This window comes from Heloderma suspectum, chromosome 4, assembly GCF_057233095.1.
Source record: "Heloderma suspectum isolate Gila_16-S chromosome 4, 16-S_ref, whole genome shotgun sequence".
NCBI classification, from domain to species: Eukaryota; Metazoa; Chordata; class Lepidosauria; order Squamata; family Helodermatidae; genus Heloderma; species Heloderma suspectum.
This window is the reverse complement of record NC_139461.1, coordinates 210,532,153-210,558,159: the sequence shown is the minus strand read 5'-3', so window position 1 is coordinate 210,558,159 and position 26,007 is coordinate 210,532,153. Positions and strand designations below refer to the sequence as shown.

The 26,007-nt window shown below is 41.5% G+C and overlaps 1 protein-coding gene across 2 annotated transcripts in view; it reads left to right on the top strand.

Annotated features, from left to right (window-relative positions):
* The window catches only part of AK5 (adenylate kinase 5), a 124,137-nt gene that overhangs the window by 90,225 nt on the left and 7,905 nt on the right, over window positions 1-26,007 (top strand). For both annotated transcript variants that reach the window (XM_084852178.1, XM_084852177.1), the window contains 4 exons: window positions 6,039-6,081; window positions 7,528-7,572; window positions 23,447-23,610; window positions 24,177-24,293. In XM_084852178.1, the coding sequence (XP_084708304.1) occupies window positions 6,039-6,081; window positions 7,528-7,572; window positions 23,447-23,610; window positions 24,177-24,293 (369 nt within the window). The remainder of the gene's footprint in view (window positions 1-6,038; window positions 6,082-7,527; window positions 7,573-23,446; window positions 23,611-24,176; window positions 24,294-26,007) is intronic.

Genomic DNA, 26,007 nt, shown 5'->3' with positions numbered 1-26,007 from the left:
CTTAGCAATTAAAACATTTGCAACAACTTTTGTGTTACTGTGATCATCCCTCTTAAGTACCGTGCATTATAAGGAAAGTTGCTAATTTGGAATGCTTCCCGCTTATTTCACATTTCTCTTCCAAAGTCTACTATGGGCACCAAGTATCGCTGCTTCTGGATTAGTTTTCAGTTGTGACCAATGGTCATGGGGGGATCACAGTAGAGCACAAGCAGGAAAGAGGGAGCACTTTGCTCATCTCATTTTTCCCTACTTGGATCAAACCTGGGAAGTAGAATAGAAAATAACAGCAATAGCTGTTACATCTCTCTTTACCAATAGGCTGTTACAGACCGAAGCTTTCTGGGATCTTTTTTTTCTTACGGTGCAACAAGTCATTTACTGTCCCAATATTATAGGTCTCAGCTTGCAAATAAAATTCCATGATCTCATACCAAGCTCAGTTGTGTGCTAATTTACATATATTTTGTCTCTGGTAGAGAATTTATTTTCTCATTTTAGGGCCTAGTGTTTATAAGTATTCAGATATTTAGTTTTTCAATTGTATAGCCCACTTTTCAGCCAAAGGCTCCTAAGGTGATTAACAATAAAATTCATGATAAAATACAGTATTCCCCAGCACTGCTTGAAGCCTTTGTCCAATATTACTGGAGGCACCATTGTGCCTCCTCCAATAGATAAGGCAATCAGTCGAAAAAGGATTCCACCATGTTAAATGAAAGTCAGGGTGATGGGTTATTCTAACCTTAATAAAGTCAAAAGGTTTTCACCAATCTTCCTGAAAATTGTACGTGCCAGACAGAAATGTCTATTTTACATAATCTGAAAACTTCAGGAAGATTGGTTAAAGACTGAGGGAGAAAGGGAAGTTAACAGAAAAAATAAAATCAATATTTGGTCACGCAGTTTTAGCACTGAAAACATGTTAGCAACTGTTTCTGTCCATCATTTGCCAAAAGCTGGAAGCTATATATGAAACCATATATGGTTTTCCTATTCCCTTTCTATTGTAGTTGGTGGAATGGAATTTCTTTTTTTTTAATCCAATTTATTTATTTTTAAATAATTCTTATTGGTATAATGAATCCCTATGAGATTTCATAAGCCGGCACTCGGAACGTTGAGGGGTGTGCGTGTGGGGAATAATTGCCATGTAGAGAAAAAGCAGCAACTGAGTTTCTGGGTCCTCTGTGTGTGTGTACGCAGACAAACAATCCCCTCAGCATGACCAGACCCCACTGCTTCTATTTACTGGTCTGCACTCCCAGCTGCTCCCCTTCTTCCTCTGCTTCCCCTTTCCCCTTCATTGTTTTTGTTACTAAGGTCCCTTTCTGGATTCAAGTGCTGGGAACAGAGGGATTAGAAGGAAGCTATGGCATGGAATGGGAGTGAAACTTTGCTTTATAAGCAGGCCTGTCTTTCCTTGAGGGCAGAAAGTTTTTCTGCCTGGAGTTTGAGAAGCAGGCAGACATGCTGACAAAGCTGTGGTCAAGCCATGGAGCAGTATGAGAAAAAGTTACGTTTGCTACTCACTGTAGCTAGCAGCTCCATGAGTCTGGAGTGTTCACATGTACCCTCATAAGGCCTAGAGTAACATCAGTTACTTAAAACAATGAGAAACTTTCCCTGCAGGTTTCTCCCCGCCCCCCATATGTCATTCAGAACCAAATTTTCCAGTTAGCAACTACAGAAAAGAGCCAACCAAAAAGCAGAAAATTGTGGGCTGCCAGGGGATTAAAGAAAACAACAGTGCCCTGTGAAAAAGACAAGAACCACATTTGTTCCAACCTGGTTTGCTTGATTTTTACCTTTTGCTTATCTCTGAACTTTATTAGCAGATTTTGATTTGTTTTGAGAGCTTTTTTGGTTCTTGCCTCCCTTTTGGGAGAAGAAGAGTCATCTTTTCTCTTTTTGAAAATGTTTTCTCTTGGCTTTGAGGCTTCCCCAAGCCAGTTTCTTTGAGCCAGGGACCTGGTGCTTGAGCAGCTTAGTGTAGTTCTTGCCTGCTATTTTATCTCGCTCACTGGTGAAGCATGGGCTTCACCACACTTTTCAATTTAAAATTTTGTCTTCACTCTCTACCTGGATTAATTTTCCCTACCTGGACTTTGCTGAGTTTTACACTCTGGATTCTTGGAGAGGTCTCTTTCACCCTTCCTCTGGGTCCATGAAATCTGGTCTTTAGATCTCTGCTTGGGATCTGCAGAGGTAGCTATGTTGTTTATTCATTCAGTCGCTTCCGACTCTTCGTGACTTCATGGACCAGCCCACGCCAGAGCTTCCTGTTGGCCGTCGCCACCCCCAGCTCCCCCAAGGTCGAGTCCGTCACCTCCAGAATATCATCCATCCATCTTGCTCTTGGTTGGCCCCGCTTCCTTTTGCCTTCCACTTTCCCTAGCATCAGCATCTTCTCCAGGGTGTCCTGTCTTCTCATTATGTGGCCAGAGTACTTCAGTTTTGCCTTTAGTATCATTCCCCCAAGTGGGCAGTCTGGCTTTATTTCCTGGAGTATGGACTGGTTTGATCTTCTTGCAGTCCAAGGCACTCTCAGAATTTTCCTCCAGCACCACAGTTCAAAAGCATCTATCTTCCTTCGCTCAGCCTTCCTTATGGTCCAGCTGTCGCAGCCATAGGTTACTACGGGGAATTCCATTACTTTAACTATGCGGACCTTTGTTGTCAGTGTGATGTCGCTGCTCTTAACTATTTTATCAGGATTTGTCATTGCTCTCCTCCCAAGAAGTAAATGTCTTTTTATTTCCTGGCTGCAGTCAGCGTCTGCAGTAGTCTTTGCACCTAGAAATACGAAGTCTGTCACTGCCTCCACGTTTTCTCCCTCTATTTGCCAGTTATCAATCAAGCTGGTTGCCATAATCTTGTTTTTTTTTTAGGTTTAACTGCAACCCAGCTTTTGCACTTTCTTCTTTCACCTTCATCATAAGGTTCCTCAGCTCCTCCTCACTTTCAGCCATCAGAGGTAGCTATACATTCTTTTTAATTCCCTGCTCTCCTGCCTGCCCCTCCACCAGCCTGCCCCTCCACCCCTCTCTCCCTTCCTTTACTCTAAAAGTTTGGACCATACTGCTATATAGCTGAAAGCTTCAGACACTGCATTTAACTAGTTTGGTGGAAGTTTAGGTACAGCTAAGTACAACTGAAACTTCTACTGGGCTTACTTAGGCCTACTAACATTGTCTTGGGCCTAATAACATTGGGCCTACTAACATTGTTTTTTTTTTTTTAATAGGCCTTAGCAAGAGTTAAACTGTAGTGTATTTTGCATAGTGTACACATGTATTTTCTTTGTAATCATTGAATGTTTCACATTTTTCTTCTGTATATGATGTTCTTTTGCATTTAATTTTCTTTATAAACTATTCATATCTTGAAACTTCTTGCGTGGCAGGATTTCATTTGTTTAACAACTTAAAAGGGTATCCACTGTTTTCCTGCTTAAGTTTTAAAATATATTTTCAAACATATTGAACTTCTAGATAGCTTTTAGCTAGCAGGGATCTGTATTGGGACCAATGCTTTTCAACTTGTTCATAAAGACAGTGTGGTGTAGTGGATAGTGTTGGACTGGAACCTGAGAGATCTGGGTTCTAGTCCCCACTCAGCCATGAAGCTCACTGGGTGGCTTTGGGCCACTCACTGACTCTGAGCCTAACCTAACTCACACGGTTCTTGTGAGGATGAAATGGAGGAGGAGGATGCCCATGGAAGCTGCCTGTCAAGGGCTCCTTGGCGGCCTCTTTCAGTCTAATCCAGTAGCCAAGTCCAGACACAGACAAAGGGATTCTTTTCAAAGCTTTATTCCTCTTTTACAACTTAACAACTCTACTGTTAGCAACTAGCTATGAGCAGAGGAGTACTAATGCCCTAAGTTGGAACAGTTGGTCCCCGTTTGAAGGAGAATCACTGGCAGACCCTGAACTTTTGGGCTAGGGAGAGTCCCTCCCCTTTTCCCTTGGATCCTCTGCACGCAACCGTTGTTTGCGCGCGAACCAGGCACTACGCCTCCTTTCCGCGCCCTCCATTTGGCGCCGCTCCCTGTGTCGGTGTCGCGCGTCCAGCAAGTCTTCTTCCCGCGCTCTCTCACTCCTGGGACTGCTATCTATGCCAGGAATACCGGTGGGAGGAATCACTGCCAGCTGTTGGTCCTGGGAAGGATGAGCGCGCTCCTCTCCCAGGAGCGGCTGCTCTTCCTCAGAATCAGAACTACTCTGGGATTCTGTGGGCTCAGTGTCCACCCTGACATCGCCTTAGGTTAATTGCAAGAGGAAAAAAGGACAGGATATAAATGTAATAATAACAAATGTTGTAGTAGTAGTAGTAGTAAGAAGAAGAAGAAGAAGAAGAAGAAGAAGAAGAAGAAGAAGAAGAAGAAGAAGAAGAAGAAGATCTGGAACTAGGACTAAGCAGTAACGAGGCCAAGTTTGATCCATCCTTCCAATCTGGATTTGGGACTGAAAGACCCAGGAAAAGTGTGGGTGCATGGAGTGTGGGTTGTAAGTGTAGATTGTAAGCAAGCACAATCTGTGACATTGCCCAACATCATGACTGATCATGGGGCATGTCAGATAAGGTTTTTTGATGACTGAATATTCTACAGAAGCCAGGTATGGGAAGTGTAGTTTGACAACAGGGCCAGTTGGTTTGTAGTGTAAACACCTGGGACGTGCAATAAAATACTGCACCATGGAGTAGTCCTGTTCACTGCTTCGATCAGCCAGCCATGACCTTTTCCACAATTGTCTATTCAATCCCCCACCCACCCCATACACACCTCGGTTTTCCATTCTTTTCCCCCTTCCCTAAAAGGTCAAGTCAGTGTTCTGGGGCCACTGAGCATCTCACTCCTCATTGGGCTGCTTTTGAGTCCCCCCTTAGGGTATTTTCCTCCCTAAATATTGTTTGGACTTTCCTTGGCCCTGCTAATACCTCCATCTAGTGTGTGGATAGTGCTGTTTTGGCTAAATAAGCAACAACACTTACCTCTGATCATCAGAAATAGAGGGAATGATGTACTAAAAGTGAAGGGTGGAGAGAAGTCTTCAGTAGAATTCTCTCTCATATCAAGCAACTTCCTAAGGGTGTGTTTTGCTTCAATGATTCCTAAGCAAGCTTAATTTTCTAGGTGTTCTTCCAGGATCAAAGGATTTTGAATGTTTTGGAGGGTCTCAGATATTTTAAAAAAAATATTACTTCAAAATAAATTTTGTTGAATCCAATTCACAAAAATTAACTTGCTTTCTTATATATTTTGCCATTAAGTTACCATTATATTTGCAAGATTTTGTGAGTAGTTTTAAGATGCTGTTTTTCTGCGGTCCCATGCTATGCGTATCCTCAGTAGGTTCTTATGTTCATGTTTTGTAATAATAATTGAAGTTTCATAGACTGTATATTGTATTGCAATAAAAAAACCTCAATGTAACTTTGTATGCTTCTGGAAACGTCTGTGGTTTCTTTTTCTAAACTAATTGTTTCCATGTTGTGATGATCAAGAGCAGAGCATCTCAAAATAAGTTGTTGGTTCCTAGAGGTCCAGAGGTTAAGGTCAGTCTGTGAACTCCAGTTCCCCAGCTGATAATGTTCAAAGGATGGTCTAACTTTCAGTTTCATAATACATGTTTTGCTCTTCCTTACAGCATGGTTGACCTAGAAACAGCTTTTTCCACACTTTTTCTTGGAGGCTTATCATTATGCACACTGGTTGCCTCGATGCCAGTCAGCTGCACTTTAATAGGTATGCTGGACTTTCCAGCATGAGATACACAGCATACACACAGCATTCATGATCTGCAGAAGCATATATATGCAGTCAGTGTTCATTTAAAGGTTCATCTCAAGAGTGCTCAACTAGCTGTCTCAAAAAATTAATATTAATCAGGCAGTTAATTCTGGAATAGAATTGTGGCCAAAATGTTAAAAGCATCTATCTTTCACTCTGTCCCTTTTAATATTAGTAGGACTAAATGAAGACATAAACTATTAAATAACTGTTTTCAATATGTCAATTGCTTAATTAACAGGCATATGACCAGTCTTGTCTATGTGGATCAGAGAATGTGGGAGGTGAGTTTTACCAGCTTTGGTGCACTGCAGACTACCGTAATAGATATTTGATTAATCCTCTTCGTGCATATATGCAGATCATAGCTTGTGGCCAGACAACCCAATCCAAAACCGCATGAGCACTGATGTGCACTCACAGGTGAAGTGTGAATGGGTGGCTCCTGTGGTTCCAACGGAGGGAGGAGACCTGCATATGCAAGTACATGCAGATCCCCTACCTTCATTAACATGAAAGTGGCAGTCTTTCCAGATAAAGGAGGTGGGTTAGATTCAGACTTAGCCATACTTAAAGTACTTCCATTAATTTCAGTTGGTCTGTTCTAAGTATGACTAAGTCTAGCACCAATTCGGTGTGTGCATGTACACATATGTTTGAGGCTCCTACACTCATAAGAAATCACTGGATCAAGACAATAATCAGTTTGTACAGGTAGACACCCTCTAGCACTAATTTTCACACTACAGTGGTGGTATAGAAGCCACAGAAGCTCTTCTTGTTCCCACACTATGGGTACAGTGAGAAACTCCAGCTACTTAGGAAGAGTCCACATTGAAGAACCTCCTGAAACCAGCATTACCTCAGTTTCCAAAGAGAGCAGGATTCATGGCATGGGCTTCTTGCACATAGCTCAGAGCTGCTGAGCGTGGAAAGAGGTGGCACTGGCACAGCTCCCAAACTTTGGCATAGTGATAACAGAGCCCTTTACTAACCCAGCATCCACGGGGTTCAAAATGCCACTCAAATCTCAGTATACGCAGTAATAGAGTGTTAAGAGATGCATTGATTGATGCCTGAGGAGAGTTTACAATCCGGCTAAAGAGATTGACACTGAAATCATGGCTCCATTCAAGTCCTTGAGATTGGTTATGTTACAGTATGTCCCTCTCTGTGTATGCATAGGCTTCCATTCAGTGGGACTCATTTTTCTACTGAACAGATGTGGTTGCAAGTTTCTTTGGGCAGAGGATGAGCTGCTGTTGTTACATATGGGTCTCTGCCCCTGTACTTTTCTGGAGTGCAGGTGTTGACTAAGAGAACCTGGTTTTCAGACTGAACTTAAAGCCCATGTGCATGCGTACAGCGTACAAATGTAGCCAAATGCAGATGGTTGTGACAAATATATATATATATATATATATATATATATATATATATATATAAAAAATGGCTACAGTAACAGCTATAAAATAAGGCAGCCTGCTTGCCAATGAACTGCTGTTCCAGGATAACAATCTTCCAGTTGAAAATACAAGCTTGTTTTTAAAAATGATTTAGGCTGGAATGTTATACTCATTTACCTGGGAGTAAATCCCATTGAACTGAATGGGGCTTCTTAGTAAACATATATAGTATTGCACTGTAACCTTATTATGCAATAGACTTAGCACATAAATAGTGAAGCTTATTACTAGCACTTTTTAATTCTTTTTTTAAATTTAATTTAGATTTTACAGAAGACCTGAAGAAATCAAACATAATTATTGTAGTTGGTAAGTAGGAACTTCAGAACCACTGTTCGATAGGCAGCTGGTATTCCTGTGTTATGTCATAGTGAAAAAATGACCATGCTCAACCATCATATGTAAAAAAATGATCCTGTCAGCTTGCGCAAAAGTATGCAAATTTGCATGAACTTTGTGTCCTTTTAGATGTCTCTGATTTAAAACCATAGGTTGTAAACCATTCATCTCAGAGCTATTCACACATAACCCAGCTTAACTACTCTAGAATAAATTGTCAGGAAAATTGAGACCATATTATGTTCTATTGTAAATAGAACTTGTAATGAAGAAAGAGAATACCTAATAAGTAGATGTTTAGAACAATTTTTTTCATGCAAGTCTAGCTATGTTTTTTTTTAAAAAAAGATACTGTTTTTCTCTGTATCTGGAGTTTTAAAGAAAGATTGGAGACAGATTGCCCATGAATCATAAAAGAAAGTAAATATAACTACAGATGAGACAAAGTGAGAAGGGAAGACGAAAGGCAGGTTCTCTTCAAACCACACTGTTATACAAGAATGAGATGCCCTGCATATCAGTGATTTTTATAAATAAAAGACAGGGAACTTTGAACCAAAGCTAAAGAAAGCAACAAAATCTATTTTGGTGTAAAGAATTGTTGCTATGTTGGATCAAAAGGAAGAAGTCCAGTCCACACATGCATATATTTCACTTGATTATTCAAAATCTAATGGGCCTGTGTGGGAGACAATCTCATAACTCTGTCTGTGGGGGTTGATCCACAGTGGCTCATTCACACATGCAAATCTTGATACTGCAAGTCATCAAGTGACTGTGAAACAACCCTGATAGAAAAAGGAAGGTCAAGTTGGACCAACGTGGGTGGGCAAAAGCAAGATTTATACCTAAGATTCTCAGCTAAAATCCTGAGGGCATTATGTTCAAAAGACACCACATGGCATCACAGCCCCCAACTTTCAGTCTTGTTTTATTGCTAAATAATCGGAGACAGAGCTCTTTGCAGCACCATGATGCATAACAAGTTCTGAAAAGATGGGGAAGTTGCTATGGCAATCAGCAACATATCACAAAGGATAATGTGCAGTATTTTCTTTTGATAACACCTGAAGTGCGGTGTTATGCAGTAGAAGAGTTGCCAAACATTTGCAGCACATTTTGTTTTTCGGAATGGAATAAATTATTTCATTGGGACCCTATGTCTGAGTATAAATTCTAAAACAAGAGTTGAATGAAACTCATCTTCAGCAAGGAGCAAGCAGTTTTGGCAGTGTTTCTATCCATGAAGTGCTCATTTTCCCACATTACAGTATTGTTGTCTTTTTAAATTTTAGACTAGTGTGCAATTCTATGTACATTTGAATGGGGCTTATTTCTGAGTAGACATGTTTAGGGTTGGACTGTTAAATGTTTTGTGAACAATTCTGGCATACATCTCATTTAAATTAAAATTGTTTTTAATATTCAGAGTATTTTAAATATTGATTGTCTAGTAAACACACTCTAGGCACTAAATTGCAACAGTAGCTGGTCATTTGGATTTTTTGGTTTTTTCTTTTTGCTAAAGAGACTTTTTTAAAACATGAATTATGCTACCAGAAGTTTATGCTGTGGTGTCTACTCTTGGGATGACATATATTGTCATAACAACTCACCAACTCCTGACACAACCCACATTTCCAGAATGTTCTAGGATGTCTGTTAGGTTTGGAATCAGATTTCAGAAGCCAGTTATAAGTTTACAAATTAAACAGAGTACTTTCCAAGAGTTCTGCTTTTATGCCTTTATACTCAGTCCTTGCTGATTGTCTGGCCACTTTTCCTGTTTCTAGTCTTTTATATAGTTTAATACATCGGAATGCATTTGCCAGATTCTAGAGCCAGCATGGTTAGAGTCAGACATAGATCAGGGTGACCTGAGTTCAGATCCCTGCTCAGCAACAAAGCTTCCTAGATGACCATAGACCAGTCATTAATTCTCAGCTTAGCCACCCTCATAGATCGTGAGGATAAAAGGGAGACGATCTATGCCACTCAGAGATCATCAGGATTCCTGGTTATAGGGATGATTCTGGGAGCCAGTGTGGTATATTGGTTAGAATGTTGGACTGGGACTCAGGAGATCCAGGTTCTAGTCCCCACTTGGCCATAAAGCTCACTGGTGATTTTGAGCCAGTCATTTTGAGCCAGTCATTGACTCTCAACCTAAACAAGCTTACAGCATTGTTGTGAAGATAAAATGGAGAGGAAGAGGACTATGTAAGCTGCCTTGGGTTCCTTGCAAGAGGAAAAAAAGGGGTTATATAAATGTAACAATAAATAAAATAAATTCTAAGCATGTTCAGCTGAACACAAAATACCCCTTCAGACCTTCCCACTCAGCCTGGGAAGGTTAGGGGTGGACCTAGAGTGTGCAGTGAACCCCCTTCCCCTCCAGGGGTACAATTAAATAATGCCTGAAAAGCGGGCTATTTTTAATAGAGATCTCCATAATGGTGAAAAAGCAACAGTTTGCCTTGCAGCTGGAAACGTTAAACAAATGTGCCCTAAGAATTCAGTGCCAAAGAGTTCTTGAATTTTTAAAAACCATTTTTATTTGCTTTGGGCTTATGGCTTTGAAAAGTGACATTATTACTGCTTTTATACTAGACATTTTATTTAGAAAGTGTACATTCCACTTGTCCACTATTAAGCCTTTAAGGCAGTTCACAATATCGAAACAATATAAAGATAAAAATCCAATAAATGTCTAATAGAAGTCAACTAAAATATTACAAGCACAGAAAGGAGAAAATATATTTCATGAAATGCTGGGTGAATAAAACACTGCTAAGTTGGCACCTAAAAGATCACAAGGCGGATGCTACATGAATTTTTCTGGGGAGAATGTTGCACAAAATACTGTTACTCATTGCTCTCTGCCTAAACTCTGAAGGCAAGGGCACTCTGAGCAGGGCCTCAGAAGGTGATAGTAAGGAATGGGCAGGTTCATAAAGGAGAAGCTCATCCTTGAGATACCCTACTTCCAAGCCATTTAGAGCTTTATAGGTCAAAACCAGCACTTTGAATAGTGCCAAAAAAGAAATTAGAAGCCACTGAAGTCCCCCCCACCCCCAGCAGAAATGTTAATTTAAGGTAGAAGAATTGAGCACATGATTTCATAACAAGATGCTACTATATCTAAGGGGAAATTTCAAAACTAAACTGATCTCATTTTTTTCTAGATTTTTTCTCTAAAGGGAAAAATTGGCTGATTAAAAGATTTAAAGATTTGGTAGTAGTTAATGGAAAATGAAGTCCAGGAGCCAAATGAATTAGGTAATTCTCCTGTTCCAATCCAGGAACCTAAAGAAAAACCCAATGTCAGAAAAACAAAGATGAGAGAGACAGTGTTAAGGTAATAACAAGTGTAGTGGCTCTACTCCTTATTCTCTTTTAACCAATCAACAAAAGCAGGCCTGAATGGAGTGTGTACCAAAATGGGCATCCAAATAATTCTGCTGCCTAGCTGTGATGGAATACATGCTTGGATGGATATCTTGACCTCATTGTGTGAGGGCACTCATCCCCAGAGGCCAATACTTCCCCTACAGTGCTTTAAACTGTCCATTAAAGTGTGTATCTCTCCCCGCACCGCCCCACACATGCCCCGCCCCACACACGCACACACATACTGTTTAAAGAACCATGGGGACAAACTGGAATGGCTCTCAGAGAATGTGAGGGTGCACATTTTCCTAGTCCAGTTTGCTCCCTTTAGTCTTCAGCCTGCCTCCCCGTTCTCTGGTGGCTGCACGTTGTTCTGGTAGCTGCATCTAAAAAAGGATAATGTAGACTTGGAAAAAGTGCAGAAAGGGGCAACTAAAATTTTCAGGGAGCTGGAGCAACTCCCCTGTGAAGAAAGGTTACAACATCTGGGATTGCTTAGCTTAGAATAGAGTTAGGGGAGACATCATAGAGGTGTACAAAACTATGCATGGTGTGGAGAAAGTGGATAGGGAGACATTTTTCTCCCTCTCTCATAATAGTCCTGATGGCTATGTGGTACCTCCAGTATCAAGAACAGTATGTTGATATACACCAGTCACTGGAGAACATGGGTGGGAAGGTGATATACACTTACGTCCTGCTTGTGGGTTTCTTGAGGGCAGCTGGTTGGCCACTGTGCAAATAGAATGCTGGATTAGATGGACCCTTAGTCTGATCCCGCATGGTTCTTCTTATATTCTTACTGTTATCTGCTACAGACATGAGGACAGTGTGCAGGTCCTGCCAGCTTTGAGGGGCAGGCAGGCTTTAATATTTTTTTAATCAGGATTTCCTGCATAACTCCTATCTGTAGGCACCTTGAGCCCTGTCACTTCTTCCCAATTTTAGCCCTGTCCTTTCCCCCTAGTATTAACAGCAGTAAAGAACAGCATGTGTATAATTTTCATAGAATGCTAATAATTCACATCAGTTACAAAAGAATGCCAAGTTGCTCTGGATATTGTCTGAAAATTTTATCTGGATGGTCAAAAGTATCTCAGTTTTTAATTTTTAATTTTTTGAAGTGTTTTTCTATGGAGAAATTGATCTAATTCCAGTTCCATTGAACCAAAGGGAAGATTATTTTAGACCAGTTCAGTGAAGTTCCCATAATGCTTTAAAAACAACCTATAAAATAATTGGAAAGATCTTTGTTTAAAACTTGAACTGGGCTATTTGTCAAAGCTGGCTCTTTGTTTGAAGGAACAGGCTGTTTTGAGATGAGTTTGTTCAGAAAACATTCCTTTCCTTCTGGTGCTGCTTTTCCATCTCTTAATGATCAGGAGCTGAATCAAGCAGTCAATAGTGACTCATTGTCAGCTGTTCTGCTTGTTAGGTAGTCCATTAAGGACCAGCCACACAAGGCCTAGCACGTTGTGAAGAATGATACGCAGAACTCTGTCATTCTAAGCATTCATGCTGAAAAGACACTGTGCCAAGGAGAAAAACACCTGTGGCTTTACACCCAACTCCATAATAGAATCCCATCATAAATAGTCATAATGGCATGGCCTCCAAATGGGGGCACCAGTTGATATTTTTGAAGGGTGGCAAAAACATTTTTGCTAGGGCAAGTTTCAGTAAAGTCCAAAGACCTGCTCTTTGACCATTTTAAGGTTAAGCTGAAAAAAAGCAGAATATTTCAAAGGGTATTGATTGTGATTGCTTGTTCTTACACCTCACAATAACTATAGTGGTGTTAGTAACACAGGACAAACAGCCACCCTCTTCTTTTTAAATCAAAGGATTTGTGCGCTTGGCATGCATGCCTGGTAACATTGACCCATTTAACAGTCTATAACAGGGTTGGACAATTTGTGGCCCTCCAGATGTTTTGGCCTACAACTTCCATCTGTCCTAGCCAGCATAGCCAATGAGGAGGAATAATGGGATCTGTAGGCCAAAACATCTGGAGGGCCACATGTTGCCCATGGCTGATCTATAACTGTATTCACTCCATATGTGGAACCAGTGAAATTGTCTCTTTCCAGCCCATACGGTGGCCTGGTTGAAACAATCATTCTAAAGTTTAGGACCTAAACACTTCCCTTAGTTTGCACATAACATAGAACTGTGGTTTGTTCTATTTTCTCCTCAGACTGAGTAGGAAGAGGGGCAGTGGGGAGGGAGTGTACATACTTATCGTGGTTGCAGAACCTCAGGACTGGGGGCCATATCCGGCCCTCTGGAGTTCCCCAGATGACCACACCGATTTCCACATGACCATCAATCATTTGGTGGATTCTGGGCTTTTGTGAAGTTTTTTAATCCATTCTAAAAGGTTGAAAGGGCTCCCCTAACACTTAGTCACTGGTAATAAAAGCATTAAGATAAAATATGCTGGTTTGGGGTATTTTGGGACTTTGTCATTTGCCTTTAGTCTGGCCGCCACTGGAATGTAGCCCCTGAGAGTAGATTATTTGAGTAGAACTAAGTTTATGAAAGCTTCTGGAACTTCTTCAGAGCTCATGTCTTATACTTGTCCTGTTTTATAAACTTCTGACATATTCTGCCCATTTCACAACATGCATTTTTAAAACGAGTAAGGAAATATACTACAGAAAGTAGCCATTGAAAAAGTAGCTGGCCATAAAGAAACTGTGCACAAGAAACACCTGTGTGGTAGGCTTTGGGTAGGGTTTTTGGTCCAAACATATAACACTGTAAAAACAGCTGTCTTGTTATGCAAAATTCCATTTCACAGTATAATAGATAGCATATTAATGGATAGCTGACCCAAAATCCAAAATAAAGAGTTCAGTGCAGATAACACTTATGTGAAATAGTCAGTATAAAATAATTGAAATAGATAAATTTAGAACGGGGCAGGAATTAAAACCAACCCAAAGGTCAGTCTCTCTCTCTCTCTCTCTCTCTCTCTCTCTCTCTCTTTCTCTGAATCAAATTAAAAGGGAGACCTGACAAATTCTCCTGTTTAGGCAGGTACTTGGTTTTGAGAACATCAGGTTGCTTGTCAATGATGATATGACCTGGCACCTGGAGTGCTAGTGCTCTGTGCTCCACTGTAAAGAGGAAGGTCACCATATTCTATAGCAGTGGAAGCTTCCAGCTTTTACAAGTGAAAGATGCTGACAGGCACTACAGTTACCTGGACATTCAAACTGCAGCCAAAGAAACCAGGGCTATGAACCTGAGAGGCTAGGGGTGGCTGTACAAATGAGAAACAGCAGAGCCGTTACTCCCAACTGACAGGGATCCTTTCTTTTTGATGAAAGGCAAGAATGTTTTCTGCCCTATCCAGAAAAATAGGGCAAAGGTAGTACCGTTGCCACAGGTCTTAATTTACAACACCGCAGAGGTACATTTGCACTAAACATGAGTAATTTTATCTGCAAAGCAGCTACTAGTTGGTAACACCATTTTGGACACCAATGTATAGTGGCCTTCCCAATCTTGTGCCTTCCAGATGTACTGGACTGCAACTCCCATAATCTCCAATGATGTGAATTGTAGTGTAGCATATCTAGAGGGCACCAGACTGAGGAAGGCTGATTTATAACCTTTTTCTTTGCAGCACAATCAAAGATGGGGAAGATTGCTTTCCTAATCCAATGTTCCTACTCTAAGGTGCAAGAAAGTTGTTTTTATTTATACATCTGATACTTATTCTTTTATTTTTAATCTATGATCTAGTTACAAAATGCTAGGGTACAACTTTTGTACTGTATGAAGATCTGTTAATACTCCAGCAGGGTCCACTGACAGCTTGTTGCTTCCTTTTTGGCGCCTAAAGCATTAGGCTGTGTTATTAGCAAAATCAATCTTGAGTGCTATGCACTATGGAGATGTATTAATTGTGACTTTACTTTCCTCATGTGAAAGGGGACTCAGATTTCTGAGCGTAGATGGGTGATGAATAAATAGAAGGTCATCTAGTTAACTGAGCTATAGGAAAGCTGTCCCTGTTTGCAATGCAGAGAGATTTTCCTGGGAGTGTATTTTCATGTTTGCTTTATTGATCGCGTGCATATGTTTTGAAGCATGGCTTTGGTTTAAAGTACAGGACTGGGATTTAGTCTTTGGACCAGATTTCCCCAATGTGATGCCCTTCAGATGTTTATTTTATTTATTTATTACATTTTTATACCGCCCAGTAGCCGAAGCTCTCTAGGCGGTTCACAACAATTAAAACTATAAAATACAATGTAAGATACAATATAAAAGTCAAAAACTGCAGTATAAAATAAAAGTAAAAACCAAAATGTTGGTGGACTGCAGCTACCAATGGTCCCAGCGAGCATGGCCAGTAGTCAGGAATCCTGGGAGTTATGGTCCAAAACATCTGGGGGGCACCAGATTAGGAAAGGCTGCTCTGGATTTCCCTAAGCCATGGAGTCTGAGGAAGGCTGAACTAGACAGTACATGCAGATGCATGTTAGTCTAACCGTCTTTTCTCCCACCACAAAAAGCAGCTTCTGAATGGGGTGATACGAAGCAGTGTGTCAAGGGCTCCTTGGAGGCCTCTCTCAGTCTAATCCAGTAGCCAAGTCCAGACACAGACAAAGGGATTCCTTTCAAAGCTTTATTCTTCTTTTACAACTTAACAACTATACCGTTTGCAACTAGATCTGAGCAGCACAGTACCTATGCCCTAAGTTGGAACAGTTGGTCCCCGTTTGAAAGGGAATTACTGGCAGACCCCTGAACTTAAGGACTAGGGAGAGTCCCTCCCCTTTTCCCTTGGATCCTCTGGGCGCAGCCGTTGTTTGCGCGCCAACCGGGCACTACGCCTCCTTTCCGCGCCCTCCATCTGGTGCCGCTCTCTGCGTCGGCGTCACGCATCCACCAAGTCTGCTATCTGCGCTCTGTCACTCCCAGGACTGCTTTCTAAGCTAGGAATGCTGGTGGGAGGAATCTCCGTCAGCTGTTGGCCCTGGGAAAGAGGAGCGCGCTCCTCTCCCAGGAGTGACTGGTCTTCCTCAGAATCAGAACTACTCTGGGACTCCATGGGCTCAGTGTCCACCCTGACACAGTGAAGTGGCAGAGAGGAGGGCTTTCTCCACCCACTGCTTCTGCACTCCAGCTCACACAGCCCAGTGGCTTTTCCCCCAGTGAGGTTCCAGGTGGATGCAAGCCATTCCTATCTGCTTTTTGTGAGGGGAGGGGCTCTTGCAGGTTTGTTTCATACATTTGCATGCAATGTCTAGTTCAGGCCTGAGAAGTGGCCTTGTTAGGGAGTAGAATTTTTTTTTTTACAACTGGAAGAACTTGAGAAAAGGTGGCAAATGCTGGTTTCTGAAATTCCTCCATTCGTTAAGTTTTCCCAATTTTAAAAACCACTGTAACACATTTCTAAATCCATTCAACCTTTCTGAGGGATTGTATTTGGGCACTGAATTCATGGTACTTCTTTTCAAGCTTGATTTTCTAAAAAAAAAAAAAAAGTATCTAGAAATTCCACTATTCATCCCCCACTGTTATAGAGACAACATTAGTCCTGGCTCATTCATCTTCCATCTTCCTAATATTCAATTTATGCATCCATGGGAGCACAAGATAATGGGTATCACTTAATCACTCCTTTAATAAAAGTATCACTGGGGTATTGATATAAGCAGATGTATTTCTAATTGTTTACCATTTCATAAGGGCCAAAGATCAATCTAGACTAGATGCCATGGAAGGGAAGCTAAGCATAGCCTGTAAGCAACAACTCTTGTCTATTTCCCTTGCTTTGGAGAATAGCCAAAGCATGAATAACCCATTTTTACAAATGTTTTTGTTTGTTTTGATGTATGTACTGGCTTTGCTACATGAGGGGGAAACTAGAAAAGGGTGCGCAGATGAATTAATTCAAAATATCTGCCTTTTGTTCTAAAGAAGCCCCCAGGGCAGCTTACAACAACTATTTAAAACAAAATTCAGTAAAATCACCAACATAAAACAATTAAAAAGCATAAAAATCTCAACACAATAGTATAGGAGAGAAAGCGAGCCCAAAATTGTATCTAAAACATATACAGTCAGGGCCAGAAATATTGGAATAAGGATAACTGTTTTGGCAGTTGGCCTCTGCACACCACCACATTGAAGTTGAGAGGAAACATACCCAGATGGGAGCGAAGTCAGGACTTTTAGCTGTAATTCAAGGGGTTTGATGAAAGTGGGGCACTAACCATTCAGGAAGGACAGCCAGTGGCATACACACACACCCATTGTTGGTGGCTCGTAAGTAATGGAACGAATGGCTGACAAACAGCTGCATGGCCAGGTGTGGCCTGTTTCCTGGGTACCCCATGACCAATCAAGCAGATGAAAGGCCTGGAGGTGGTTCTGAGTGTTACATTTGCATTTGGTAGCTGTTCACTGGAACTCCCAACATGAGGTCCAAAGAGGTGTCCATGCAAGTGAAGGAGGCCATCATTAGGCTGAGGAAACAACATAAACCCATCAGAGAGATAGCAAAACCATTGGGAGTGGCCAATACAACAGTTTGGAACATCCTGAAAAAGAAGGAATTAACTGGCAAGCTCAGCAACAGCAAGAGACCTGGAAGACCACGGAAGACAACTAAAGTGGATGACCACAGAATTCTGCTCATGGTGAAGAGGAACCCTTTCACAACATCTAGCCAGGTCAAGAATGCTCTTGAGGCGGTAGGCATGTCATTGTCAACATCTACAGTCAAGGGACGGCTTTATGAATGTAAATACAGAGGCTTCACAACAAGGTGCCAACCACTGGTAACGCTCAAGAACCGAAAGGCCAGATTAGCCTTTGCCAGCAAACACCTAAAAAAGCCTGCCCAGTTCTAGAATAAGATTCTTTGAATTGATGAAACCAAGATTAACTTGTACCAGAATGATGGGAAGAGAAAAGTATGGAAAAGGAAAGGAACAGCTCATGATCCAAAGCATACCACATCATCTGTCAAACATGGTGGTGGCAGTGTTATGGCATGGGCATGTATGGCTGCCAATGGAACTGGGTCACTGGTGTTTATTGATGACCTGACTGCTGATGAAAGCAGCAGGATGAATTCTGAAGTGTATAGGGCTATATTTTCTGCTAAGATTCAGCTGAATGCTGCCAAACTGATAGGACGCTGCTTCATATTGCAGATGGATAATGACCCAAAACATACAGCAAAAGCTACCCAAGAGTTTCTCCAGGCAAAGAAGTGGGATGTTCTTCAATGGCCAAGTCAGTCACCTGATCTCAACCCAATAGAGCATGCTTTTCACTTACTGGAGACAAGACTGAAGGCAGAAAGACCCACAAACAAGCAGCAGCTGAAGGCAGCTGCAGTAAAGGCCTGGCAAAGCATCTCGAGGGAGGAAACTCAGCATTTGGTCATGTCCATGGGTTCCAGACTTCAGGCAGTCATTGACTGCAAAGGATTTTCATCCAGGTATTGAAGGCGATCCTTCTGTTTGAAATGATGTTGGTTTGTTCCATTACTTATGAGCCCCCAGCAGTGGGCGTGTGTGTATGCCATTGGCAGTACTTCCTGAATGGCTCGTGACCCACTTTTGTCAAACCCCTTGAATTACAGCTGAAAGTCCTGACTTCGCTCCCATTTGGGTGTGTTTCGTTTCAACTTCAATGTGGTAGTGTACAGAGGCCAACTGCCAAAACAGTTATCCTTGTTCCAGTATTTCTGGCCCTGACTGTATATTAAAGATTAAAGGTGCAGTACTATGGGTTGCACCCTGGGTACTCATAAGCCCCCGAATTCAGAGGCTTATGATTATCCTACACAGAGAGGGAGGCACCTTGTAGCTTGATGGGCAATTTCAACTGTCTAGTGGAGGCTTCAGGGAGGGATGGAGGCTGGGGTGGCAATAGGAAAAGGTGTAAGCTAGTTGCCCCAGTCTCTTCCCATCCCCACCCCAAGAATTACTCCTTTCTCCCATCTCCATGCCCCATTTACAGAGTGTGGAGAGGCAGCCGATGCGGCTCTCCCCACACCAACTATGAGGGAGAAGGGTGAGGAGTGCGGTTTCCTGGATGGTATATGTGTAATCTATTTTAGATGTATGTTTTAATCTATTAACATATGTAATATTGTTAACATACTACCATCCAGTACATTTTAATATATGTTATATATCCGACAGAAATGCAAGTTATTAAACAAACAGGATTGTTTCAATCCAGCAAGGACATATGTGTGCATGAGAGTATTATTTGAAAAGTTTCTAGGGCTGCATCACAATACACCCACCCCTGGGGCTGCATATGCAGTTTTGATGCTGGATTTGGAAACATGAGCACAGCATAGAAGAGTTAGTTGGCTCTGTCAAAGCTGATATTCCTTGTTGAGAAGAAGAGGTGCTTATTTGTAGATCACAATCCGTGGGCAGTATTCAATGCAAACTCAAAAAGTACAACCAGAGCTCCACCAAATTTTTCTGCTGTGCAAGCGCTTGCACATTACAAGCGAGCATGACCGCGCTTCCGTAAACCTAACTTTAGCTGGATTCTCCTCTTGTGCATAATGCAGAACTTAATTTCTGCTAGCACAAAATCATCTGCACTAGTGGAATGACACAACTGGATATTGCCCCATTAAAGGAAGTTAACGATAATATTGCTATTGTGCAGTCAAGGAGAGAATTCTATTTATTTATATCATGAACACATGGATTACATGTAACAAGGACAGATTGCTGTGGAGGTGTGTGTATTTATTTTATTTATTGTCTTTCTATACCACCTTTCTGAAACCAACCAAGGTGATTTACAGAAATTCAGAAAACAAAAATCATAAGCAAAGACATACTAAAATGTTAAAAACAACCTTTAAAAAGCACGACAGTGATTTTAACATCAGATTAAAAAGATGTGCCCTGATCCCCTTCCTGAATGCAGAAAGTAGAGAATAAGAGAGATTGTTCTCCTATACTCCCATTTGGAAGGTTTTTAGCTTTATTATGGGTTATTATTATTCATCATTTATGTGTTTGTTTCTTTCTTTGTTAGTTTATGACACTTCTATACCTGCGCGTTAGCCAAAGCTCTCTGGGTAATTTACAGGACAAAGCTTAAAATCATAAAATATGATAACATTATATATGAATATTGAACTCATTCTCTGAGTGTCTATCCTTACATGGCCAGAATGGCACTATCCAAGCACAAGGAGAAGGTATCAGAAGGCTTGGGGGGACCCCAAGGTTTGCAGAAGTACAATTTTTTTAAAGGAAAATGGCCCCCTCCCCCAACAAAACAGCCCAAGAGCCCAATCAGTATGTTTCCTACTGCTGGAGGAAATAAACTGAAAACTGGGGGAGCAGAGTGAGGAGAGGAGGAATGGAATAGAGTGGCTGGAAATGTGGACAGGAATGGCACATTTTGTTGAATGTCCCATTTGTATATGATGATTTAACATTTTAATAGGACAAGTAAAATGTTTCTTACAGTAACAACATATAACAAGAATATTGACCTCATAATGAAGGGAAGCTTACCATACAGGTTGTCCCAGCTGCATGGAGACATATTTGACAAGCAGTCGCTGGCAGTGACATCCAGTAGCATAGAGACTCTCCATGTGGATGCAGTTGATCAAAGCAGTGAACTGCTGTACGTATTTATGGCCATCATATGGAGCAATCACTACAAGGAGGCTGTTACAAGTGGCCTCTGTGTGGCCTTTGTGAAAGTTATCCAGTCCTTTAAGAATGGGCCAGTTCACTTTCACACTAAGCCACAGGGGGTTAATTCACCACCAGGGCTTAGTGGTTCCCACTGGTGGCCATTTTGCATATTCAAGCTGCAACTATGGTTTGTCATGTCATATGAACCTGGTGAGGGTAGGTGGTTAACAAAACCTCTCAGAACCCATGGGCAGTTTTAGGACTGTGGGTGGTTTGTTAACCATGCCAACAACCCATCCTTGCCGGATTTGCACAACATGACAAGCTGCAGTTGCAGCTTGAATATGCAAAAGTCACATGGCATGTGCTGTGGTGGGCTACAGTAATCATGCGAACCAGGTCAGTGTATGCAAACCCCCCCCCCCGACTCCATTTTAGATAACCTATGCTTTGGTGGGAAGACCAGTTTTGTTAATGGAGTAATCTGTTTTCTACTTATACTCTGATCCTTACATGGAAGTAGGTCTTACTGGATTTCAACTGAGCTATGTAGCTATATGTAGAATTCAGCCTTAATTGTGGTCAAACTTTACTTAAACTAGGATGAGCCTGAACAGAAAATGACAGAGAAAGGATGCTATAGGCTGGTAAATGCCCACATTCTTACCCTAAGAAATATAACAGTTCTCTCATGCAAGAGAATCATTCAGTCTTTGCCCTGTTGTTTTTGGTCAGTTTCTGCCTGTCCATCCATCTTTGAACTATCTTTTTGTGAACTTAATGGGCTAAGGGCACAATCCTGTGGCCACTAGATGGATTTTTCGGTTTCTGGGAACCAAACTTGGAGAAACCGCACTCCTCCTCCCCTCCCTGCTGCCTCGTCCCCAGCTCCACGCTCTTCAGAGTGGGTGAAAAGGGGGTGTTCCTGGGGTGGGGAGAGGAGGAGACCGTGGAAGTGCCATTACGACACTTCCTATGCTCCGTCCAGCCTCCTCCCCTGATCCGATGCCCCCCAGCTAGACCGCCGAAATTGGCCATCTAGCTGCAAAGGCAGGGTGGCCAGAGTGTAGAGGAGAAGATCCCCCTCCATGCTCCACCCACCCTGCATGGGATAGTAGGCTGCTTCTGAGTTCGGAGGCATCCATCCCCATAGGAGTGCGCTCTGAAAAGCTTTTAAGTACTGGAACATGGAACTTATTTCAAATCTTATTTGGTTTTCACCTTTTGTTTCTTCTTGAAGTGATGGGGAATATATTCCATAACTGGAAAGTTACATTTGCTTTGAGGAATAAGAAAGAAATGAGAAGGAAATGACAATTTCACCACAGTGGCTGGGCTTTTGAGTTTTTACTCTGTGGAGCTGTATTTTGGTCTCTTTTTAAAGGCATAGGTTATTATTACTGTGAAGAAAATGGGAGAAGGAACAAAAAATATCTCTCCATTAGCTCTTGTTTCTTGATTATCAGGTTCCTCATTTTCCAAAAGAGAAGAGGCAAGTTTCACATCCAGTCTTTGTATTAAGACATGCAGGAAGTGGCAATTAGCTGTCTCCTCTCTGCTGGTATCCATTGCTTGTTTGGGCACTGACAATTATTGCTTTTCTATTAGAATATATCTGTCCATGAAAATAATGGGCAGCACCCTCACAATGGCCATAATTTCTCAGCAATTGTGTAGTAGTTACAGAGTGTGTATGTTATTTGTCACAAGTAAATGTATAAAAGGCAGTAATCTCTCCACGGCTAACGGGCATATGTAATAATTGCCCTCAGTGTTTCTCCAGAGATGAGGACTACCACAGGGAGTTATATAAGCCCAGTGGGCCCATGGCTTCACTAGTCTGAAAGAGCCTATGACAATTCTTCATGTATGGCCACCAGTCTCCATTCTACTCCACAACAGAATCAGTTCTGTTCAGTGTTAAAATCTGAATCCAGAAATTGAATTCAAAATAGGTGGGAGCAATGGGGGAAAGGGTGGCAGGAACAATGCATGCTGCGTCTGTCCCTTGCTGCCTTCGCTTCTAAGCAGTCTTATCAGCAGGCGTCTCCTGGGATACATTTGCAGCAGCAATAGCTGAGGTGCAGCTGATGAAATCTGTGGTGATGGCAGATTGGCATTAAAACATGGCACTCCCGAGCCTCACAAATAAAATTAGAAGAGGCACTAGCTGCATTCTATGCATTCCAATGTAAATAACTTGGGATGCATCAACAGCTGGGGGGGGGAGAAAAATAAGGGACATCTTTTTGTCATTTACACAACTGCTGGCTTGGAAGCAATTCTTATGTGGGGAAACAATCATGTGCCTTAAGCCTTAAGTGCTTTATCTCTTAACTATTGCTGTGGTGATCACCCAGCTTTTTCCTTTTGACCTGCTGCCTTCGTAGGCACTGCTAGTGGTGATAGGAACCCAAGGGCTTTATCCCCTACACTACAACTTCCCCTTGCCACATCAATTCCTACCCTTATTTCCCTTCCTTCTGTCTGAAAAGAAAATAGATATTTAAATGAGAATTAGGTAAAATAATTTAAGTATTAGTAATTTGCATTGTCTACTTAGATATTGTTGAAGGCACTGATATATTTTCATAGAATTAGTTGATAGACTTAGATTGCAAACACTTTGACAGTAAGGATTCAGCAAATAAAACCAAACCATCAGGGCTTGAATTCAGAAAGTCTCTCTTCTGTCCCCAATCACCATTTCATTGATTAACATCTTGTTGTTTTCTCTTAAAATGAGTTGGTTGGTCTGCCTCTAATATGAGAACTTGTGCTTATTCACAAAGGTGGCCCAGGTTCTGGCAAAGGAACCCAGTGTGAAAAATTAGCACAGAAATATGGATTCACACACCTGTCCACGGAAGATCTTGTCCAACGTGAAATGTCATCATTATCAGAAAGGAGTAAGATCATCAGAGATATCATGGAAAGTGGTGAACCCACCCCAGGGGTAAGCTGTGATTCCAGAGAGGAGATGGGTCCAATACCAGATCTGTTCATCACAAATACCAAAATCAATGACAGAAGCAGGGAAGATTTAAATGGGAAAAGACAGCTCAGTTATGGCTGCCAACCTTTTGAGAAGCTAGCGAAGTCCTTTCTCCACAACACATTTCAGAAGAGCCATCTATATTAGTCAAAGATGGCACCTTCAAGTCATGTCACAATAAGTATGATAGTGCTTAAGGCATCATGGGATTCTTTGTTGTCCTCACATAGGCTATTTTAGAAGATTCCTCAGATTATTGCATTAACAAAGAGGTCATACTTTTACTATTGAGTAGCTCTCCAGCTGGTATTGAGTTTATCGCTATTTAGCATTTTCCTACCTGTAAAAATGTCTGGGCTGAGAAGCAGCAGTTGCGGGGATTTTGGAGCAGCTTCTGGAGGTAAGGGTGTGAGCATAGTGTATGTGCTTGTGGAGATACCCCCCAAGGGAGGAGAAAATATGAGGGTAAGGCACTAAAACTTCCAAAGAGGGCCCTAAACAAAATTATACTGTGTTCTTCAATTAAGGATATTATTATGGAGCTCCTGAAAGAAGCTATACTTGCCAATATGGGAGACACAAAAGGATTCCTGATTGATGGTTATCCCCAGGAAATGAAGCAAGGAGAAGAGTTTGAGAGTCAGGTGAGCACTGTCATTATGCAAAGGGCAATGGTTTGCATGCAAAAGGTTCTAGGTTCAATCCTTGGCTTCTCCAAGTAGGGTTGGCAAAGACCTCTGCCTGCAACCATGGACTGCTGCTGCCAGGTAGTGTTCGATAACACTGAACTAGGTGGACCAATGATCTGAGGCAGCACCCTTTGTTCTAATTAGGAATTTTATTTGCAGCTGTCATCACACTAACGTTGCCAGTATTTTTTTCTGGTATGGCTCATGTACTTTTAGCAGCTGCGTGAAAAGTACAACTTCTCAAAGTGATTCCTTTCTCAGCATACAAATTGACAGCAAAAGCTCTTCTTGGTGAATTTGTAGTTTAATCCTTATACGTTGCTTCTCTGTACAGAAGCACCAAAGGTGTTGATCAATCAAAATACAAAGAAGATCAGTGTAGGAATGCACCAACACAGAGAGAGTTTAAAAATGAATACAGCACTCAACATGTTTTCTGGTTGTCCTAGAATTGTTAAAAGCACAAGAAACCTGCTGGGCGAAAATGGCAACCCCAGCTTACATAGACTTTCTGAGACCACACTTTCAAATTGTTGAGTAAGATGTCTGCATGTTACTTTTCTCTGAAAAAAAGGACATGCTAGTCAAGTGACCCTGTGACCCAGAATTCTCATTACATGCCCTGTAAAAATTGACTAGGAAGTCTGACCAGGAAACACTTGCATATTTCCCTCAGACCAGATATTTTAATGTGAGAGCTTATGAGTGAATCAAGGTGAGCATTCACAGGGAGCAGCCATTAAGTTTTATGACCCATTGAATGCACCTGTATAACTTAGAAACCTGAGATTGTATATAATATAACCTATGTGGAATGCAACTCTCAGAAAGATAAATATTAGGTTAATAAAGAAATCCAATGGTGTCATTCCACAAATTCAAATAGCGGTATTGGAGCTCAACTGAGTCTTTCAGTTGCGCAAATGGTTGCTCATCATGCTTGCACAACCAGGTTGTACAGCAGGTTGCACAAGTGGAATGTGCAAGTGGTTGCACAATGGGTTGTACAAAAGTTAGGTGCAAGTGGTTGCACAACGAGTTTCACAAGCGTAATGCTCAACTGCTTGTGAAAATGTAACTTTAGCTGGATCCTTCTCTTGCACATAGTTTGGAACCTAGTTTCCACTAGCACAACATCATTTGCACTAATGGAATGACACAGTTGGATACTGCCCAGTGAATCCCAAATGGGCAAGTGCACTCAGCTGAAATTTGCCACCATCAAACACTAGATATGATTGAAGTGTATCTCAAAAGCATACTTTGTAGTAGAGCTTTTTGACCATATCCAGTTGCATTAGCATTCACTTTACTGTTCTGAGGTCTTTTATATAAGCTTTGAAGATGATTTTTACTGAGTATCATCAGGCCAAAAGCCTTTCTAGTCCAGCATTCTGTTCCCAAAGTGGCCAACCAGATGCCTATGGGAAGCCCACAAGCAGGACACGAATGCAATTGCACCCTGACATATATACGGAGTACTTGTCAAAAATCAGTCCTTAGTTATGTAAAATTCTGGTTCTTGGATGATCAGCTTGATTGGCACTGAGGTTCCTGGGTTCTTAGACATGATGCCTAAACCTGACACTCTAGGTTGTTGATGGTTAAACAACCCAGAGTTTTAACCTAACAACAAACCATGGGTTCAAACTCATGAGAGCATTTTGCA